A 15,614-nucleotide genomic window follows, 5' to 3' on the forward strand; every position below is an offset into this window, starting at 1 on the left:
ACAAAACTACATAGGCTAGGCTTCACCATGGCCAATATCCTCTTCCTCCATTCATCTGTATCCCACTAGCCCTTTAAACTGTTGTTTTGTTTGTCCTCTGCTCTCTCAAGTTTGCTACTGACTAATCTGGCTGAGTGTGGTGGGGGCACATCTTTAATCAGAGGCAGGCAGAACTCTGTGAATTCAAGGCCAGCCTGGTCTACTTAGTGAGTTCCAGGGCAGGTAGAGCCGAATAGCCAGACTTTGGCTCAAAAACAAAACAAACAAATAAACAAATACTAAATTAAACTGGTTTTCAATTCCCCACCTTCCCAATCACTACCTTCAAGAAGGAAAATCAAACAAACATGGAGTAATATGTGCAAATGGAAAATATTCAAAGATAGAGAATGAAAAAGAAAGCATCCCTACTCTATCAGGTTGCTGGGGAAATGTATCAATTGAATAATTAGTTTCAGGATTTCAAGTCTCTCTTTCAAAGTAAACCCATTGGTTTTATATAGTCTGTGGATATATATGCACGTGTATACATATGTATATATCATATTTATACATTTTACACATTCCCAAACTTATAAATGTGGATAAACTGCCAATTTTATTTATTTATACACTTACGGAGGTATATGTGTAGAGGGTTTTTTTCTATAACTCTCCACCTTATTCCTTTGAGGCAGGGTCTCTCCTTGAACTGCCAGCAAGCTCCAGTGATCCTGTTTCCACCACCATGGTGCTAGTGCTTTTGGCATCTGAGGGACCATACCTGACTTTTTATATACACACTAGGACCTGTACTTTGGTCCTTATACTTGAACATTAAGTATTTATAACTACTAAGCCATCTCTCTAGCCACCTACATAGCTTATTTGATAAATCACTTAAAATTTTATATCTTGAGTATCTTTCATATTTAATATATTCAGATACAATTTATTATTTTTAATGTCTTCAAAGTAGCCAGTCATATAGATTTGCCCTGATTTGTGTAATCAATTCCATTTTCATGGATTTTAGATCAACCTCAAGTTTTAAGGTTGTTTTTAATATTCTTATTACAAACAAGCCATGGAGAAGCTGTGTCCAACACTTCTGGGACACTGGTGGCATTTTATGTCTGTGCTCTGAAGCGCTTTTGTCTCCTTATAGACCTCATGGTGGCATCTATTTGTTTACTCAGCCTTAAAAGGGATGCATTTCTCTGAACAAACCTTTGCAGGAGTTCTGAGAAGAAAGTCAAGGTCAACAGGATCCCAGCTTTCTGAGACTTTTCCATGACTCAATACATAGGTAAGAGATACCATTAAGCAGCAAGACTAGCATGCAGAGGGTAAAAGACTGCTCATGCAGTGATTCTTCATAGCAACCAGTCACCCCATGGAAAACTCACACTCCCTCTAAGCCATTTTCTCCATGTCTCTCCACCCCTGGTCAGCCGGCCTCAGGCAGATATGAGGGCCAAATACCTATGCAGCTAAAAAAAAAATGATACCTAGCCATCATCTTGTAGGTTCTCTCCAACCTTCAAGAATCTTTCTCTTTGAGCTCTTTTTACTTGGCAAGAGGCAAAAAGCACAAATTTCAATGCTCTTTTACCAGGCTAAGCAAAGCAAAATGTTGGGAAAGTGTGCCAATGGTCATAGGGTCAGCTGTGTTACATTTATCCACAGGGAAGTCTGATCAGTTGATGGTGGTTTTTAGTACAAGCTGCAGAATTTACCCTCCTTTGACCTTGGTTTGGCTTCCCAGTTCTTCTACAAGAATTCATTTGGTATTCTAAGCAATTTTTTAAAAAAAATTGTTTGAGTCAGGTACGGTGGCAAATGCCTGTAATCCCAGCACTCAGGAAAGCAGAGTCAGGCAGATCTCTGTGAGTTCGAGGCCAGCCTGGTCTACAAAGTGACTCCAGGACAGTCAAGGCTCACAGAGAAACCCTGTCTTGAAAAAAACATTGTTGTTTTATAATGGTTAAGGTTTTTTGGACAGGGTCTCACTTATGTAGCTTTAGCTGGCCTTGAGGCCTTGAACTCACTGTGTATACCAGGCTGACCTCGAACTCACAGAAATCTGCCTGATGCTGGTCCCTTTCCAGTTTTTAAATACAATACGCAATACTTTAACATCTTGTCTGGCAGTAGCAGAGGCCAGGAGAGGTACTTGGATCCCCTAAAGTAGGAAGCCACCATGTGGGTACTGAAAATTGAACTCAGATTTTCTGGAGGAGCAGCCAGTGCTCTTAACCATTTAGCCATTTCCAACCCACATACCTTCCTTCTTTCTTTTCTTCCTTCCTTTCTTCCTTCCTTCCTTCCTTCCTTTCTTTCTTTCTCTTTTTTTTTTTTTTTTTTTTTTGTAAGGGGGGTTTGTTTTTTGTTTGTTTGTTTGATTGGTTTGGTTGGTTGGCTGGTTTTCAGAACAGGGTTTCTCTGTGTACCCTTAGCAGTCCTAGACTCACTTTGTGGCTCTGGGACTGGCTCCCGGCTCTCCAGCCCACTTTCAAAGACATTTTGAGGTATTCCTTTGCATAGATATATTAATGTTAACTTTTATTGCCCATTTGGTGAGTAACTGAGTTAGTACTTTTGCATGTTGTGTATGTGAGAGTGTGTGTGTTTACAACAAGGGGATTAGTTAGAACAATCGTGAGTTCATAAGTTGTGTGAGGGAAAGACTGTGTATAGACAATAGAAGCAGAAAAGTCTGGGCTAGGAGCAAGAGGATGACAGGAATGTCTAATTTTAGTTATAAGTTCATCTCATATCGTGTTTCACTTTGCTGAGTGTTCGTCAGCTGCATAAACTTCAACTTGGCTTCAAAGATGGCACTGTCGACAGGCGTGCCAATGGCTGGTGGGAACATCACAAATAGATTTGGAACAGAAATGTGCTCAGAGATATTTTCAGAAAACTCTAGGGATGTGACTTGACCTTCACACCTGCTTGAAATCACGTCTTTAGACACTCCTGTGCATATTCAAGACTATCATCCTACCTCCTGGGATATCTTGGCACACATGAGTTGTTTCTTTCTACCTCTACAATCTTGAAAGAATGGATAAAGCGTATCTTCTTGCTTACAGGTTGTGTTTGTGTTGACTACAGGCATTCCTTGAGGAGCAGCCTCAGCCTCCCCAAGAGGCAGCCAGCATTCCCTTCACTGATGTAATTCCTGCTGTTCCATGTAGGGCCTGAAGGAAAGCAGCCAGCAGAAAACTGGCAAGGATGCAAGCTCTGCATTTGGGGTTCAGGGAAGGTAATTCTTTGGGATCCTTGGCAACCTCTAGTCACTGTCCCTTTGAGACCTTGATATGCCCTGTCGAACAATGCAGGGAGCTGCTTTGGACTCATTGGAACTGCTTGGGACTCATACCTGAGATCAAATCCCATGTCTATCACTTCTTTGCTAGGAAGTCTTGATCATCTTCTAACTCCCAATCAGCTTTTTTGCTGCAAGTGGCTAAGAGTGGATGCTTCCTCCTCCTCTATTTCAGGGCCTTTAGCTTTCTTTCCCAGTCAGAGTCCTATTGGTAATGCACTAATTATTAAGAGACTGTTCTAGGAAGAGGTGTGAATGTTCTTGGTTGTGCTCCCACTCCCATTTCCCCTTTCTCCATTCCTAGGGAATATCTGTTTGCTTAAAATCCACTTCTCCCATCTGCTCTTCCTTCCTTAAGGAGAAGTTCAAGCTGTTTCCACTCTGAAAGGGGCAACCATTCCTTCCCACCTCACTCCAGCACCTAGTATTTGGGTCATAAATGAGCTTGTGAAGCAATTCAGACCAACACTTGAGGTGAGGTTCGCTGTGGAATAATTCCAGAAGAGCCATTTCTTACATCCTCTGCCAGAACTATGCACAGAGCTGAGGCACCCCACCACTGGGCTGAGGAGCATGAAACCCCAAGAGATGGGCTAGAGCTACCAAATGGTATAGACCTTCAAACCAGCTACTTCAGATTTTTGTTCATTATGAGTGTTCTTAAGTGTTTTTATTCAAGGTAGTTTAACTTAGTATTTCTGGCCTTTAAATAAGCCAAAGTCACCCTAAGAGGTAAGGAATGATTTACTATACTCAGAATTCTTTGTTTCTGATAGAGCTACCTAGGGAAGCATGTAGCACTGGAAAGCAGTCTGAGCCCTGATGGTGAAGGAGAGAAGAAGATGATGCAGTTTCGTGAGTGGCTGATTATCAGCCATCCATTTTTTCCTCTTCTTGATGAACCAGAAAAGTCCTTACTCCTTCACTAAATAATGGAATCTATAGTCCCTCTCTCAAGCCTTATCAGAGAAATTTCTTTATACAGCAGACAACAATTTATGTAGAAACACACAGTAGGTCAAAAGGGAGCATAAGTAAGTAAGTGTTGGAGCGCCCAGCTGCAAATGGGACATCAGTATCACATTGCCTTTGCCGAGACTTAGGGAAACTGAGGAAGAGGAGACAGAGGGACTGTGAGAGGCAGAGGTGTGGAAGGACCAGGGTGAACCAGTGACTTCTGAACATGGCAGGACCACTGCCTTCATGAACTCCCAGAGGCTGGTTGACTGTGCAAGATCAAGCCAGTCAGCATTCCACTATGAAAGGTGGAGAGCCTAATGAGCCCCCAACCCTAAGCTGAGGAGCTGTGAGGAGCTAACGCCTTCTGGGGAAATGAGAATCAGCTTTCTCAAAGTGTGTGGCCCCTGGAAGGTCTGCCACACTCCAGTGCCCCATACTCATGAGCATGCAGGTAGCAGAAACAGGACACAATTCACTGTCAAAAGAGAAAAACAAGAGGCATGAACTCGGGATGGGGGTGAGAAGTGGGTCTGGTGGAGGATTGGGGGTAAGTAGGATCAAGTATGAGGTTTTCAAATGGGCATCCAATATATTTGATTGTTAAAAAATATTATATTAAAAAGAACAAGGAGGAAGAGGAAGAGGGGATTTTTCTTCTCCCTTAAGAGTTAAACCAGGAGGCTTGAGATGGCTCAGTGTTTCCTGAGTTATGGTCAGTATTACTGTGATGAAACATCATGGCCAAATATACTTTGAAGAGGGAAGGGTTTGTTTGGCTTACATTTCCACATCAGTGTTCATCATCACAGGAAGTCAGGACAGGAATTCAAGCAAGGCAGAAACCTGGAGGCAGGAGCTGGCACAGCCATGGAGGGGTGCTGCTTACTGGCTTGTTTCTCATGGCCTGCTCAGCCTGCTTTTTTATAGAACCCAGGACCACCAGCCCAGGGATGGCAAAGCCCAGGATGAACTGGGCCCTCTCCCATCAGTCACTATTTAGAGAATGCCTCACAGGCTTGCCTACAGTCCAGTTTTATGGAGGCATTGTCTCAGTGGAGGTTCCCTTCAGATGACGCTAGCTTGTATCAAGTAAACAAAAAACTAGCCAGCACACTGGCTAAGAGCCCTTGCTGCCCTTCCAGAGGACCTGAGTTTTGTTCCAAGCACTCACAAAGTGACTTACAAGCATCGTACTAGGGTTCCAGAGGGTCCAAGGGCTCTCCACTGGGTGCCAGGCACACACGTTGTACACATACATACATGGAAGCAAAACACCTTTATACATGAAATAATCTAAAAAATCATTGTAAGACAAGTGTTAACTCAGTCGGGCAGGTGAATCATTTGGCCAAGTGCCCACCCCTGAGGAAGGTGAATGGTCAGGCCATGCTAAAGAGATAGGAGAAATAAGTAGTTAATGAGATACTGTACTTTTCAGACGCCTGACCATTTTTCTGAATCGTTCCGAAGAGCTCAGCTTTCCATTCCCTATATCTCTGTTCTAAGCATGCTTTCCCTGCCTTTGAGGGCTTCATTCTCTAACTTTACCCTTCCTACAATGTGGCTGCTTGTCTGCCATGCTGCCGACCTTTATGCTGGCTTAGCTCAAAAAGTATGGCTTTTCTCCTTCTCTCTAGGCTCTTGTGCAGCTGCCAAAATTTCCAGCTTGCAGCCCGGAGGATTTTCTTTAGAACTTCACTAACCCTGTCCTTAGGTTTCCTTTTGAGTTCCTTTTTAAGTTCTTTTATTAGTAAAACCAACAACCCCAAGAGGGGAACTCCAATTTCTCTGGTGAATGTGATTACTCTGCTGGGGCTCTCTCACGTCTCTGATAGGGTAGGCATTTCAGCAACATGTCTAGGGAACAAACACTTCCTGGGGTGGACATGTGAACCAGCGTCCACTCAAGATGGAAAGAACCACGCTAGGGAAAGTTCTGGAGCTGGAAATGCCTCGTCTGCCATGCCCTGAGTGGGACAGCACTGTGGGAATGATGGGAGGACGGATGCACAGACACATGTACAGAAAAGTACAATGTTCTCCGATGGGATGGAACTTCTAAGAGCACAACTCAGAGCCTCAGGGTTTCGTACTATGTATAGTCCAGGGGGAGGGGTTCGATGGTCTCTGTAGAGGAGGAGGTTCAGGCTGTAAATACACAGGAGAAGGAGGAAGGTGCAGCTACCAATTATTGTGCACTCTGGCCTGTCAATCATACAACAGATAAAGCCTTTGTTTCTCTGAGACTGCCCCTGATGGGAAATGGGCTTTGCCAATTTCCCATGGGCCCCAGGCCTTGGTCTTTGTCTTGGCTGGGCCCGTGCCCACAATATACACTCACTCGGGGCTTTCTCTACTCTATCCACCTGTCTATGCCCCTTCTATTGCCTACCAGCTAAGACAGGTGTGTGAATGAAGGCCAGATGTGTAGCTCTGTTGTAATCAGGAGGGGTAGACAAGAGAATCTCAGACACAGTATTGCTGAGCTCTAGATCTCTGATTCTCTGAGCCAACTTTTTGCCCACAAACTCCTCCAGATAAGAAAAACTGAGCTTAATTGGGTGATTAGTGACTCTAACTACAAGAGCTGAGGCATTCAAGTCTTCTTGTTCAGATACTGTGGTGAGAGTCTATCTCCTTTGCCCCCAAAACTTGTTAGAAGGAATCCACATCACAGACCAAATGGGTCATCCACTCTGCAACCCCAGCACACCCACTCTCAAAAAAGGCAGGGTTGACCAGAGCTTGAGAGCCTGGCTCCCTATGTGAGTTCCCTTGACCCTTATTTGTCACAGAAGAAAGGTGATGTCTACTGTCATGACTGTGAGTTCAGCTATCAGCAACTTTGGGGAATGTCAGAAAGCTTTGTGAGGGCATGCAATCAGGGATCAGAATAGCCTGAGGAAGTAATAATGCTTGTCCTTAAGTTATGCATGACTGGACCGTAAACCCTGGCCTGTGTGAAGGCCAGTCTGTTACCCTTAACTTATATAAGCCACCCTAACGTCAGCCTCTCAGACAAAATCACCCTTTAGCATAAAGGTCTCCCCCACCTTCCCAGCAGCTAGCTCACTGGAGGGAAGTTTTTTTCTGTTGCATGCCCACTACCTGGTTTTAGTTTTGAGAGAAGTATAAGGCAACCACATCTGGTAACCACATCCTGTGCGATATACTGCCTCAGCACCAAGAGCTGGTAAAGAGATGGTAAGTAAAATCTGTCTTCTCTATTAGAATGTCCAATAAAGGAATTCCTATCTAGGCATTAGTTTGTTTTGCTTCGTACGACTGTGCTTGGAACTACTTCCCTTCATGACCTCCATAGCAACAGTAAGTGTGTGGAAACACCTAAAAACGTGCAAGACCCACAGAGGGTTTTGAATTTACACTGGAGCAAGAATCCTCAGGAGAGCCCAGGAACTCTGGGGTCATCGGTAGTAACTGAAGGTTCCATGTCCAAACTGAACCTGGATCTTGGAAACTGTAGGGCAGGGCCTGTTGGGAAGCAGCTGATACTCACGATCTTATTTGAATTTCACGTCCTCCAAGTCAGGGAGGGACCTTTTCATTATTCAATTTTGGGTCTACCTTTCCGAGTTGCTGTGGGGATTTAAATTGCTTGCATTAACTTTTTACAGTGAGCCTAGCACATGATCAGCATGTGGCTGTCAGTATTACTGATTTCAGTGAAGGAGTAGGTGAGGAAGTGCCCTGAGAGGCTTTCGGGTCAGATCTGTGGAGAGCCAGAGAACATTCTACAGAGGGTACAGCAACACGCCGAAATCTTCCTGCATCTAGTAAATGTTTACTCACCTGGAGCCCCCAGAAACACACCTAAGGGCAGCTGTGGGAGGGACTAAGCCATGGCATTCCCCAGCCTCCGAGGTGCCCTCAGAACCAGTTCAGCCTGTGAGAGTCCGGAACAGTTCCAGAGCAAGCGTGGGAAGGCTCTGTAAGGTTTTCTTGCCCCAAAGCATTTCTGTCACTACTTACAGCACACCTGTGATCCAAATGTGCTTACTCATTTATTGTGTTTCCTGAGAGAGGGATGTAGCCTTACCATTACACATTTGAATATTTATATGTGGCTGTCCTTTGTTAGGGGCCTTTCCTAACCACGCTGCTGGTGGACTGCTCTCATTTGGTGCCCTTATGCACCTCTATTGTATCATCCTACATAGCTCATAATATTTGCACCCATTTTTCCCTATCCCTAAGGATGGAATTATGTATGAGGACCTGTGTGTCCAGCCTAGGGTAGCTGATTAATCAACACTGCCTGGATGAGTTATGGAGTAGACAGATAAGGACCCTTTTCTTTGCAGTTAACTTCTGCTGGTTCACTGAGAAATGCCGATTGTGTATTGGCTCTTCTGGGCAGCACTGCTGAGCAGACACCTCCTTCCCACCAGACTGAGTGCTTCCCAGCTTCCCAGCTATGCTCACTCCATACGCTGCACCCTAACCATCATAGGTCACTATTTTTAAATTTAAATTTAATTTTTATGCGTGTGGGTGTTTTGCCTACATGTATGTCTGTACCATGTGTATGCCTGGTGCCCATAGAAGCCAGAAATGGGTGTGGGGTACTATAGCACTGGAGTCACAGACTGTTGTGAGCCACCATGTGGATGTTATGACTCAAACCTGGATCTCCTGGAAGAGCAGTGAGTGCTCTTCCCCCGTGAGCCATCTCTCCAGCCCAATCGTTCTTTTAAGATAATTTTCTGTCACTTATAAAGTCCCTTAAGAATAGGGATAAAAAAAATGCATTCATCCTTACGTTATCAGAGCCTCACAAGTGATAGTGCTAGAATTTCTAGAGACTGTCTAGCAGCATCACAGAGCGGGTGGAAGATTGTGATAAAGAGATCAAAGGAGTCCAACATGGAGAGCTTGGCTATTCCGTGTAAGTAAAAGCAGAAGGCAGTAAAGATGGCTTGCCCGCACAAGATGGATGGCAGGGCTTGGAGGAGGATGAGCAGGTACAGGAGCAACCTGGGCAGCTTGATCACTAACTCAGTGAGGCTGAGACACTGAAGGAAGCTTCAGGTGGTGCTCCTCAGCAGCCGGAGCACTCCTGAGGCAGACAAGGATCTCAGATATTATTAGATACTAGATAATGTCTCAGATGTTAGTCTCGGGCTGAACTGCGGGACAGACAACAGTGTTTCTCTGTATCCAGGTACTATCATTTGTAAGATTTGAGGTAAATATGGTAGCCTCCAAATCAGACATTGTAAAATTAGAGATACAGCACTGACACACACACAAAAAAATCCTCCTCTGTCTGGAGTTTGGAGTCAGGGATAACGTGACTCTCTACAGCCAGGCCTCCTGGGAGCGTTCCAGGGTCCTGCACATGCTAAAGGCACACTCACACTTCTGGGTCAGGCTGGTCTGAATACCTGCTTCTAGGATGATTAAGCAACCTGGAACATTTCAACAGGAGGGGATAAGGAGGTCAGATTGCAGGGGAATTAGGAAAGAGGAGGCAGGAAAAACACAGGTGGCAGATGGTAGCCGTGCAACAGATAGAAGGTCATGATGGCTCTCAACCATGGTCTGGGAAAGACACCAGACAGTTGGGTTGTTAGGAAAGAGAGGCAGCAAGGTGGGAAAGACCAGACAGACACAAGGAAAGACTCTAAAAGAACAGCCTGAACCACATGCTGGAGCCCCAGGACCATGGGATCAGCAGGAGCCCTGCAGACACCAGGGCCTTGAGAGGCCGCTGGGAGGGGCTAGCACCGGAGGTTGAGGTGAAGAAAAAGAAGAGAGGACCCCTGAGTTTGAATAGAAGAGCGGAGGCTAAGGGTGGTGAGGGCTCCGGCTGTGGACCGGTCACCCCAGCTACACATCTCCCATGTTGACAGAGCTTTCTCTGAGCTACTTCTGTGTCCCTGAATCTGGCCATTTGATATTGGTAACAGTGAGAGTGACAAATCGGCCTACAGAAGTCAACTTCCTTCTTTCTCTTTTGTCACAATATGCACCCAAGCCACCAACATGGCATGGCTCTAGCCTTACCTCCTCTAAGGTACTCTGGTTCCAGTGTGGAACTTGCTTTCTTGGGAAGGAGGTTTAGTCTGACAGGAATTTTCTCTTTGCTTTGCTTATCTAACCCAAGCCTCCTCCCCCTGCCTGCCATTGCACCTTGGCTCACATGAAAACAAGTCAGGCAGGAAAAGATCCTCATTCTCTCTGGAGTTTGAGGTCAGGGGTTATGTGGGAATTTGTTTCTTACTGAACTGCTGTTCAAAGGTCACCAACCCTAAGGCTTTGGGAGTCAGACAGGTCCAGGTTCCCAGGTAGTTCCCGTAGCAAAGTCCATTCACAAATCTGCCCTGCTGAAAGGCACACATTGCTCAGAATAGCCTCAGTATTGTACACCACACTTTTCAGAGACAGAAGTTAAAGTCCAAATATCTTTGTCAAAAATACCATATTTTTACGGAGAACCAATTCCGCTAATCACACAACAAGCACCCAGCTTCCAGGCCAAGAAATCACCCCGGGTGCAGCACAGGGCCCCGTCACCGGGCAGACCCCACTTCCTACGAGGTGTCAAAGCTTTCCTGAAGGATTGTGTTTATGATTTTAAGACAACCGTGTTTCCAAAAGAGAAGAAAGAACATTTACTCTCGGAGGCATCGGCCTCCTTCCCAGAAACTGGTCAGTGCCGTCTCTGCTACCCCTAAAGGTGACTTATTTATGCTCCCTGCTATTGGACAAAGCAGGGAGAACACAAAGACAGCCTGGCCTATGCTATTATGGATTAAACAGTAAGCGAGCATTTGTAGGCCTAGCAACTGGTGAATCATACTGGAATGAATTGACTTTGGGGCTGGCCCTTTAAAAATGAAGCATCCTACTTGTTAACTCCTCCTCCAAGGAGGTTCCTTATTAAATGAGAGCTGCTGGCAAAGCCGCGTTTTCCAGGTTTTCCAGCGGACAGTACCTTCAGCTGAACGCTGAAGGCTCCTCCTGGGGAAGCAGCAGCCTGTCAGCATGGCTCAGGAGTTTGTGAACTGCAAGATCCACCCCGGGAAGGTGGTCGTGTTCATCAAGCCCAGCTGCCCCTACTGCAGAAAGACCCAAGAAATTCTCAGCCAGCTGCCTTTCAAGCAAGGGCTTCTGGAATTCGTGGATATCACAGCTACCAACAACACCACTGAGATTCAAGATTATTTACAACAGCTCACAGGAGCGAGAACCGTGAGTGTGTTCAAATGCTAAGGAAACTGCTGGGGGGTTGCTGCTTCCTTTCAGAGCTATCCAGACGTCTGTGCCTTTTCTAGGATGCTGTTGCCAGGACTCTGTCCTTCCAACCACCGGGAGGGCTTTGCAGGGTGTGGGGGAGGGACCTGAGGGAGACAGTGGTCAAAGGAGTGGGCAGCAGGACTGCCCGGGAGGACCAGAAGGCAGCAGTCTGGTGTGTGGTGCCGAGTCGGTGGGCCTGACAGCTGGGCTGGTAGCAGTGAACTATGGATCTGAAGGCTTTGTTTTAAGCACTATTTTGAACGGACAGTTTGGATCTGTCAAGGCAGGAAAGAGCCATGAGGCTGGCTGCGATAGGCAGTGTTATGGAAAGTGCACACTCTTCCTTCCCTGTTTTCAGGCGTCTCGGTGAGGTGTGTGACCCTTCATTTTCTTTTCTCTAGGCTGTATTTATTTATTTATCACCCAGTTTGTTCATTCTTATCTAGCTCCACCCACTAGAAAAAAAATAAATGCTGCACTCCATTATTTGCCCCTGTGCTGCCTTCATTGCAGGATATTTTCAGGCCTGTTGCTGTTCGGGCCTGGTTATCACAGTAACTCTCTGTATTATATGACAGGCTCTTCCCTGGGAGATCCTGGGTGACCCAGGCTGCAAGAGTACAGTGGCCACTTGAGAGTCCTGTTCTGCAAATACACTGTGCGGCTCTCTCAGAACCCCCTCTTCTCCCTCAGAAAGGCTTTCTTTGTGCCTGGGCTGTGGTGAAGTGGCTGGCCTAACAGACTCAGGCTGGACGGGTGAGCTTGTCTCACTGTTACTGGTGTGTTGGAGGACAGCCCCAGTGCCAACAAGCCGAGAACCTGGCCACCTGCCTCCAATACTAATTAAAGAGACACATGACAGTGGAAACACAGAGAAAAAAACTTATTCATCAATGAGGCTTCACTAGGAAGATGAACAAAGAGCTTCAGTGACCCCCCCAAGTCCTGTCTACTCATAGTTACTCCACAGGCCAGAGGTGGGTGACTTCTTCAGTCACCCAGTCACCTCTCACTCTTGCTCTCTGCGACAGGGCCCGCACTGAATTCTGAATCTGGAGTCACGGGCTGGGCTGGGTTGTCAGGCAGCCAGAAAGCCCCAGGGGTCCTCCTAGCTCAGCTTCCCCAACAGTGTGACTTGCACCCAGCTCTTTCTGTGGATTCTGGAGGATGAAACTAAGGTCTTCACTCTCATGAGTAAGCACCTTTCTAGCTGATCCTTCTTCCTTCTTAAATAAATAGACAGCAGGAGGGTTACAGGCCAGGTCCAGGAGCCATCTCAGATCCAGTTGGTCTTCCAGCGGCTCAGAACTGTGTGAAATCTCCCCCTGTGTGGTGAGCTCCTCCACTGGCTGGCACCTTCAGCCTTTTCCCAACACAGGCTCTCTGAGGCTCATTGTTTATACAAACTGATAGCCAAAGGCGTTGGGGGTGGGACTTTTATGGAGTATCCTCTCTCCTGGCAGGGCAGTCATTCCTGTCCACTTAACTCTCTTTCAGGGACATATGTTGTCAAAAACACATTTCCTACTTGAGCTTTAGTGTGAATTTTAAAGAATTTTCTCTGGAGCTGGGCATGGTGGTGCACCCCTGTAATCCAGCCATCAGGAAGGCAGAGGCAGGCAGGTCACTGTGAGTTTGAGGCCAGCCTGTTCTACAAAGCGAGTCCAGGACAGCCAAGGCTACCCAGAAAAACTCTGACTCAGAAAAGAAAATAATTTTTTTCCCTCCGGGTTATTGGTATAAAGCCTTGGAAATTATCTCATTCAGAAATCTGCATGGTAGTGTGGATCAAAACTGCTATTACGGCTATAGGATGACGTCCTGGGGCAGGGACACAAGCAGAGAGTGTGCCTGAGTGAGTGAGGAGAAGTGTGAACACTCCTACAGGCCCCTGCTCTCACCACAGTCCTCCCGGACAGCGGCCCCAAATTTAGCTTGCCAATGGAATCACCTGTAGAAAAGTTTCAGACAGTCCCACGCTCAGGTCACATTGCAGCCTAACTGGCTACTAATGAGCCTCCCAACAGCAGAGGCGGGAGCCAGCCAGCAAGGAGCAGCCTGAAATATCTGTAGGTGCCTCCGGTTACAACAGAATTAAGAAAAATGCTGTCTTTAGCCCGGCAGCACATGTTCGGAGAAAAGACAAAACAAGACCAACAAGACCCAAGTTTCTTCATTTAAGAAATGTTTGCATTGATTTCTCTAGCAACGCTATTTTGTAATGGCCTTTTAACGTTAAATTACAAAATGCGTGTGTGTGCGCGTGCGCGCGCGCGTGTGCATGTACACACGTACATGTGTACCAGAGGTTGACCTCAGGATGTTTCTCAATCACTCCCCACCTTCGGTTTTCTGAGGTAGGATTCTCTCACTGACCCTGCGCCCTCGTCAGTTTGGTTAGACTGGTTAGCCGGTGCGTGCCTGAGATCCACCTGTCTCTCCCTCCACTCCCAGGATTGTGTGCTGCCATGCCTGACTTTCCCATGGTTCCTGAGGGTCTGTTCCCAGGGCCCTCATGCTGTCCACGGAGCCATAGCTCTGATCCTGCGTATATACTCCCACCCCTCAACCGGTTCTTGAGTCCAAATCCTAGTGCATCTTTTCTGAGGGAGGCATGAATGTTTTCCTCTCACTGCTTCTAGGTTCTGGTGGTCTTTACATTCTAAGAGCATGAGAACTTGAGAGTAGTTGGCTGTTCCAATTTCTCCATGTGGCCCATGGGCAGCGGTATACAGTAGGAGCTCAGCAGTCTTCAGTCAGGTGATTTAGCTTCCCGAGGCTCCTACCCTGGAGCTTTCATCTGTTTTTCTCCAAAGCTCTGCCTTTCTCATAAGCTCTTGACAGAACTTTGGTTGCCTCTTACAGGACAACTGTTTCGTAGCAAAGTGCTTCCATTTTTGTCTGAGAAGGATTATTTTTCCCTCACATTCATAGGACAAATAGTTTTCAACATCTGCAATGTACCAGGCACGTTTCTGCCCAGTGGAAATACAGCCATGAAAAAAAATTGCTATTTTTTTAAATATGCACCTTTATTGGAGAGACAAATAATACAATGAATTGTATATTTTGGAGGTGGCAGAGATGTGTTCACAAAGAAAATTAACTAGGAAAGGAGAGGCAAGATGTAGGCAGCAGGCTATTGTTTTAAATGGACCTATCAGGGCCTCATCAAGGCAAAGGAAAAGGAGACTTGATTTGACCCTTGAAAGGGTTGTTCTGATTATTGTAGCTCATCAACGCAAAAGCTGCCCTTTCCTCAAAGGAGATGGGCTATTCTAGAGTCACAGGAGAGAGCTTGGCCTGAGAACATGGACCGGGGTTACCTCAGCATGCATATTCCAACACAGAAGCAGTTTGATTAAATTTTATACTAGCAGAATAGAGCCAAATAAAAGAATAAAAAACAAACAAACAAACAAACAAAAAAAAAACACCTTGGAAGGAACATCAAAAGCAGGTTGCAGCTGAGCTTGTGGGCCTCGTAGGTTTTTTGATGGCATTCTTACCCCTTTGGCTGGTAGCAGGTGGGCTTTAAGTTACTACATTCCAAAAGCATTTATCTTTTCATTGGGTGTGACACTGAGGTGGGCAAGGTAGGCTAAAGGTCACCCAAGATAAATTATAGTGTCAGCCCTGACACTGCCACAGCCACGGGCTTCACGGCCCCCGAAGCTCTAATCGGTTCATCAGCTGCTTTCTTGGAATTTCCTTTCATGGGAACAAGAACCAGAGACTGAAGGAGGGACGGGGTCTGGATGGAAACTGAGAGACGTTCTGAGGCTGCACAGAATTCAAGTGTGAATGGTGGTCAGTGGTTTGTGGCAGAGGAAGGGTCTTTGAGTCACAGCAGTTGAGGAGCCCATGAGCTCAAAGCCTACCCAAGAGTGCTCAAAAAGTGGAGATGTGGGTGTTGGGAGGATGGCTCAGCGAACAAAGCTTTACCTCACAGGCATAAAGAGAAGTGGCCATGCGCAGGTGACAGCCTGCTTGTAATCCCAGCACAGGAGGGGCGTGAGACTCTGCCTCAGGATGATAGATAGATAGATAGATAGATAGATAGATAGATAGATAGATAGAT

General features: G+C 46.2%; 1 protein-coding gene across 1 annotated transcript in view; it reads left to right on the forward strand.

Moving 5' to 3' along the window:
* The first annotated feature begins 11,183 nt into the window (after positions 1–11,183).
* The window catches only part of Glrx (glutaredoxin), an 8,516-nt gene continuing 4,085 nt past the window's right edge, over positions 11,184–15,614 (forward strand). Inside the window, exon 1 of the mRNA XM_055604062.1 lies at positions 11,184–11,488. Coding sequence (XP_055460037.1) covers positions 11,282–11,488 — 207 coding nt within the window. The 5' untranslated portion in view covers positions 11,184–11,281. The remainder of the gene's footprint in view (positions 11,489–15,614) is intronic.

The sequence above is a fragment of the Psammomys obesus genome, unplaced genomic scaffold, assembly GCF_907164565.1.
Source record: "Psammomys obesus unplaced genomic scaffold, mPsaObe1.curated_primary_1811, whole genome shotgun sequence".
In the NCBI taxonomy this organism is placed as follows: Eukaryota; Metazoa; Chordata; class Mammalia; order Rodentia; family Muridae; genus Psammomys; species Psammomys obesus.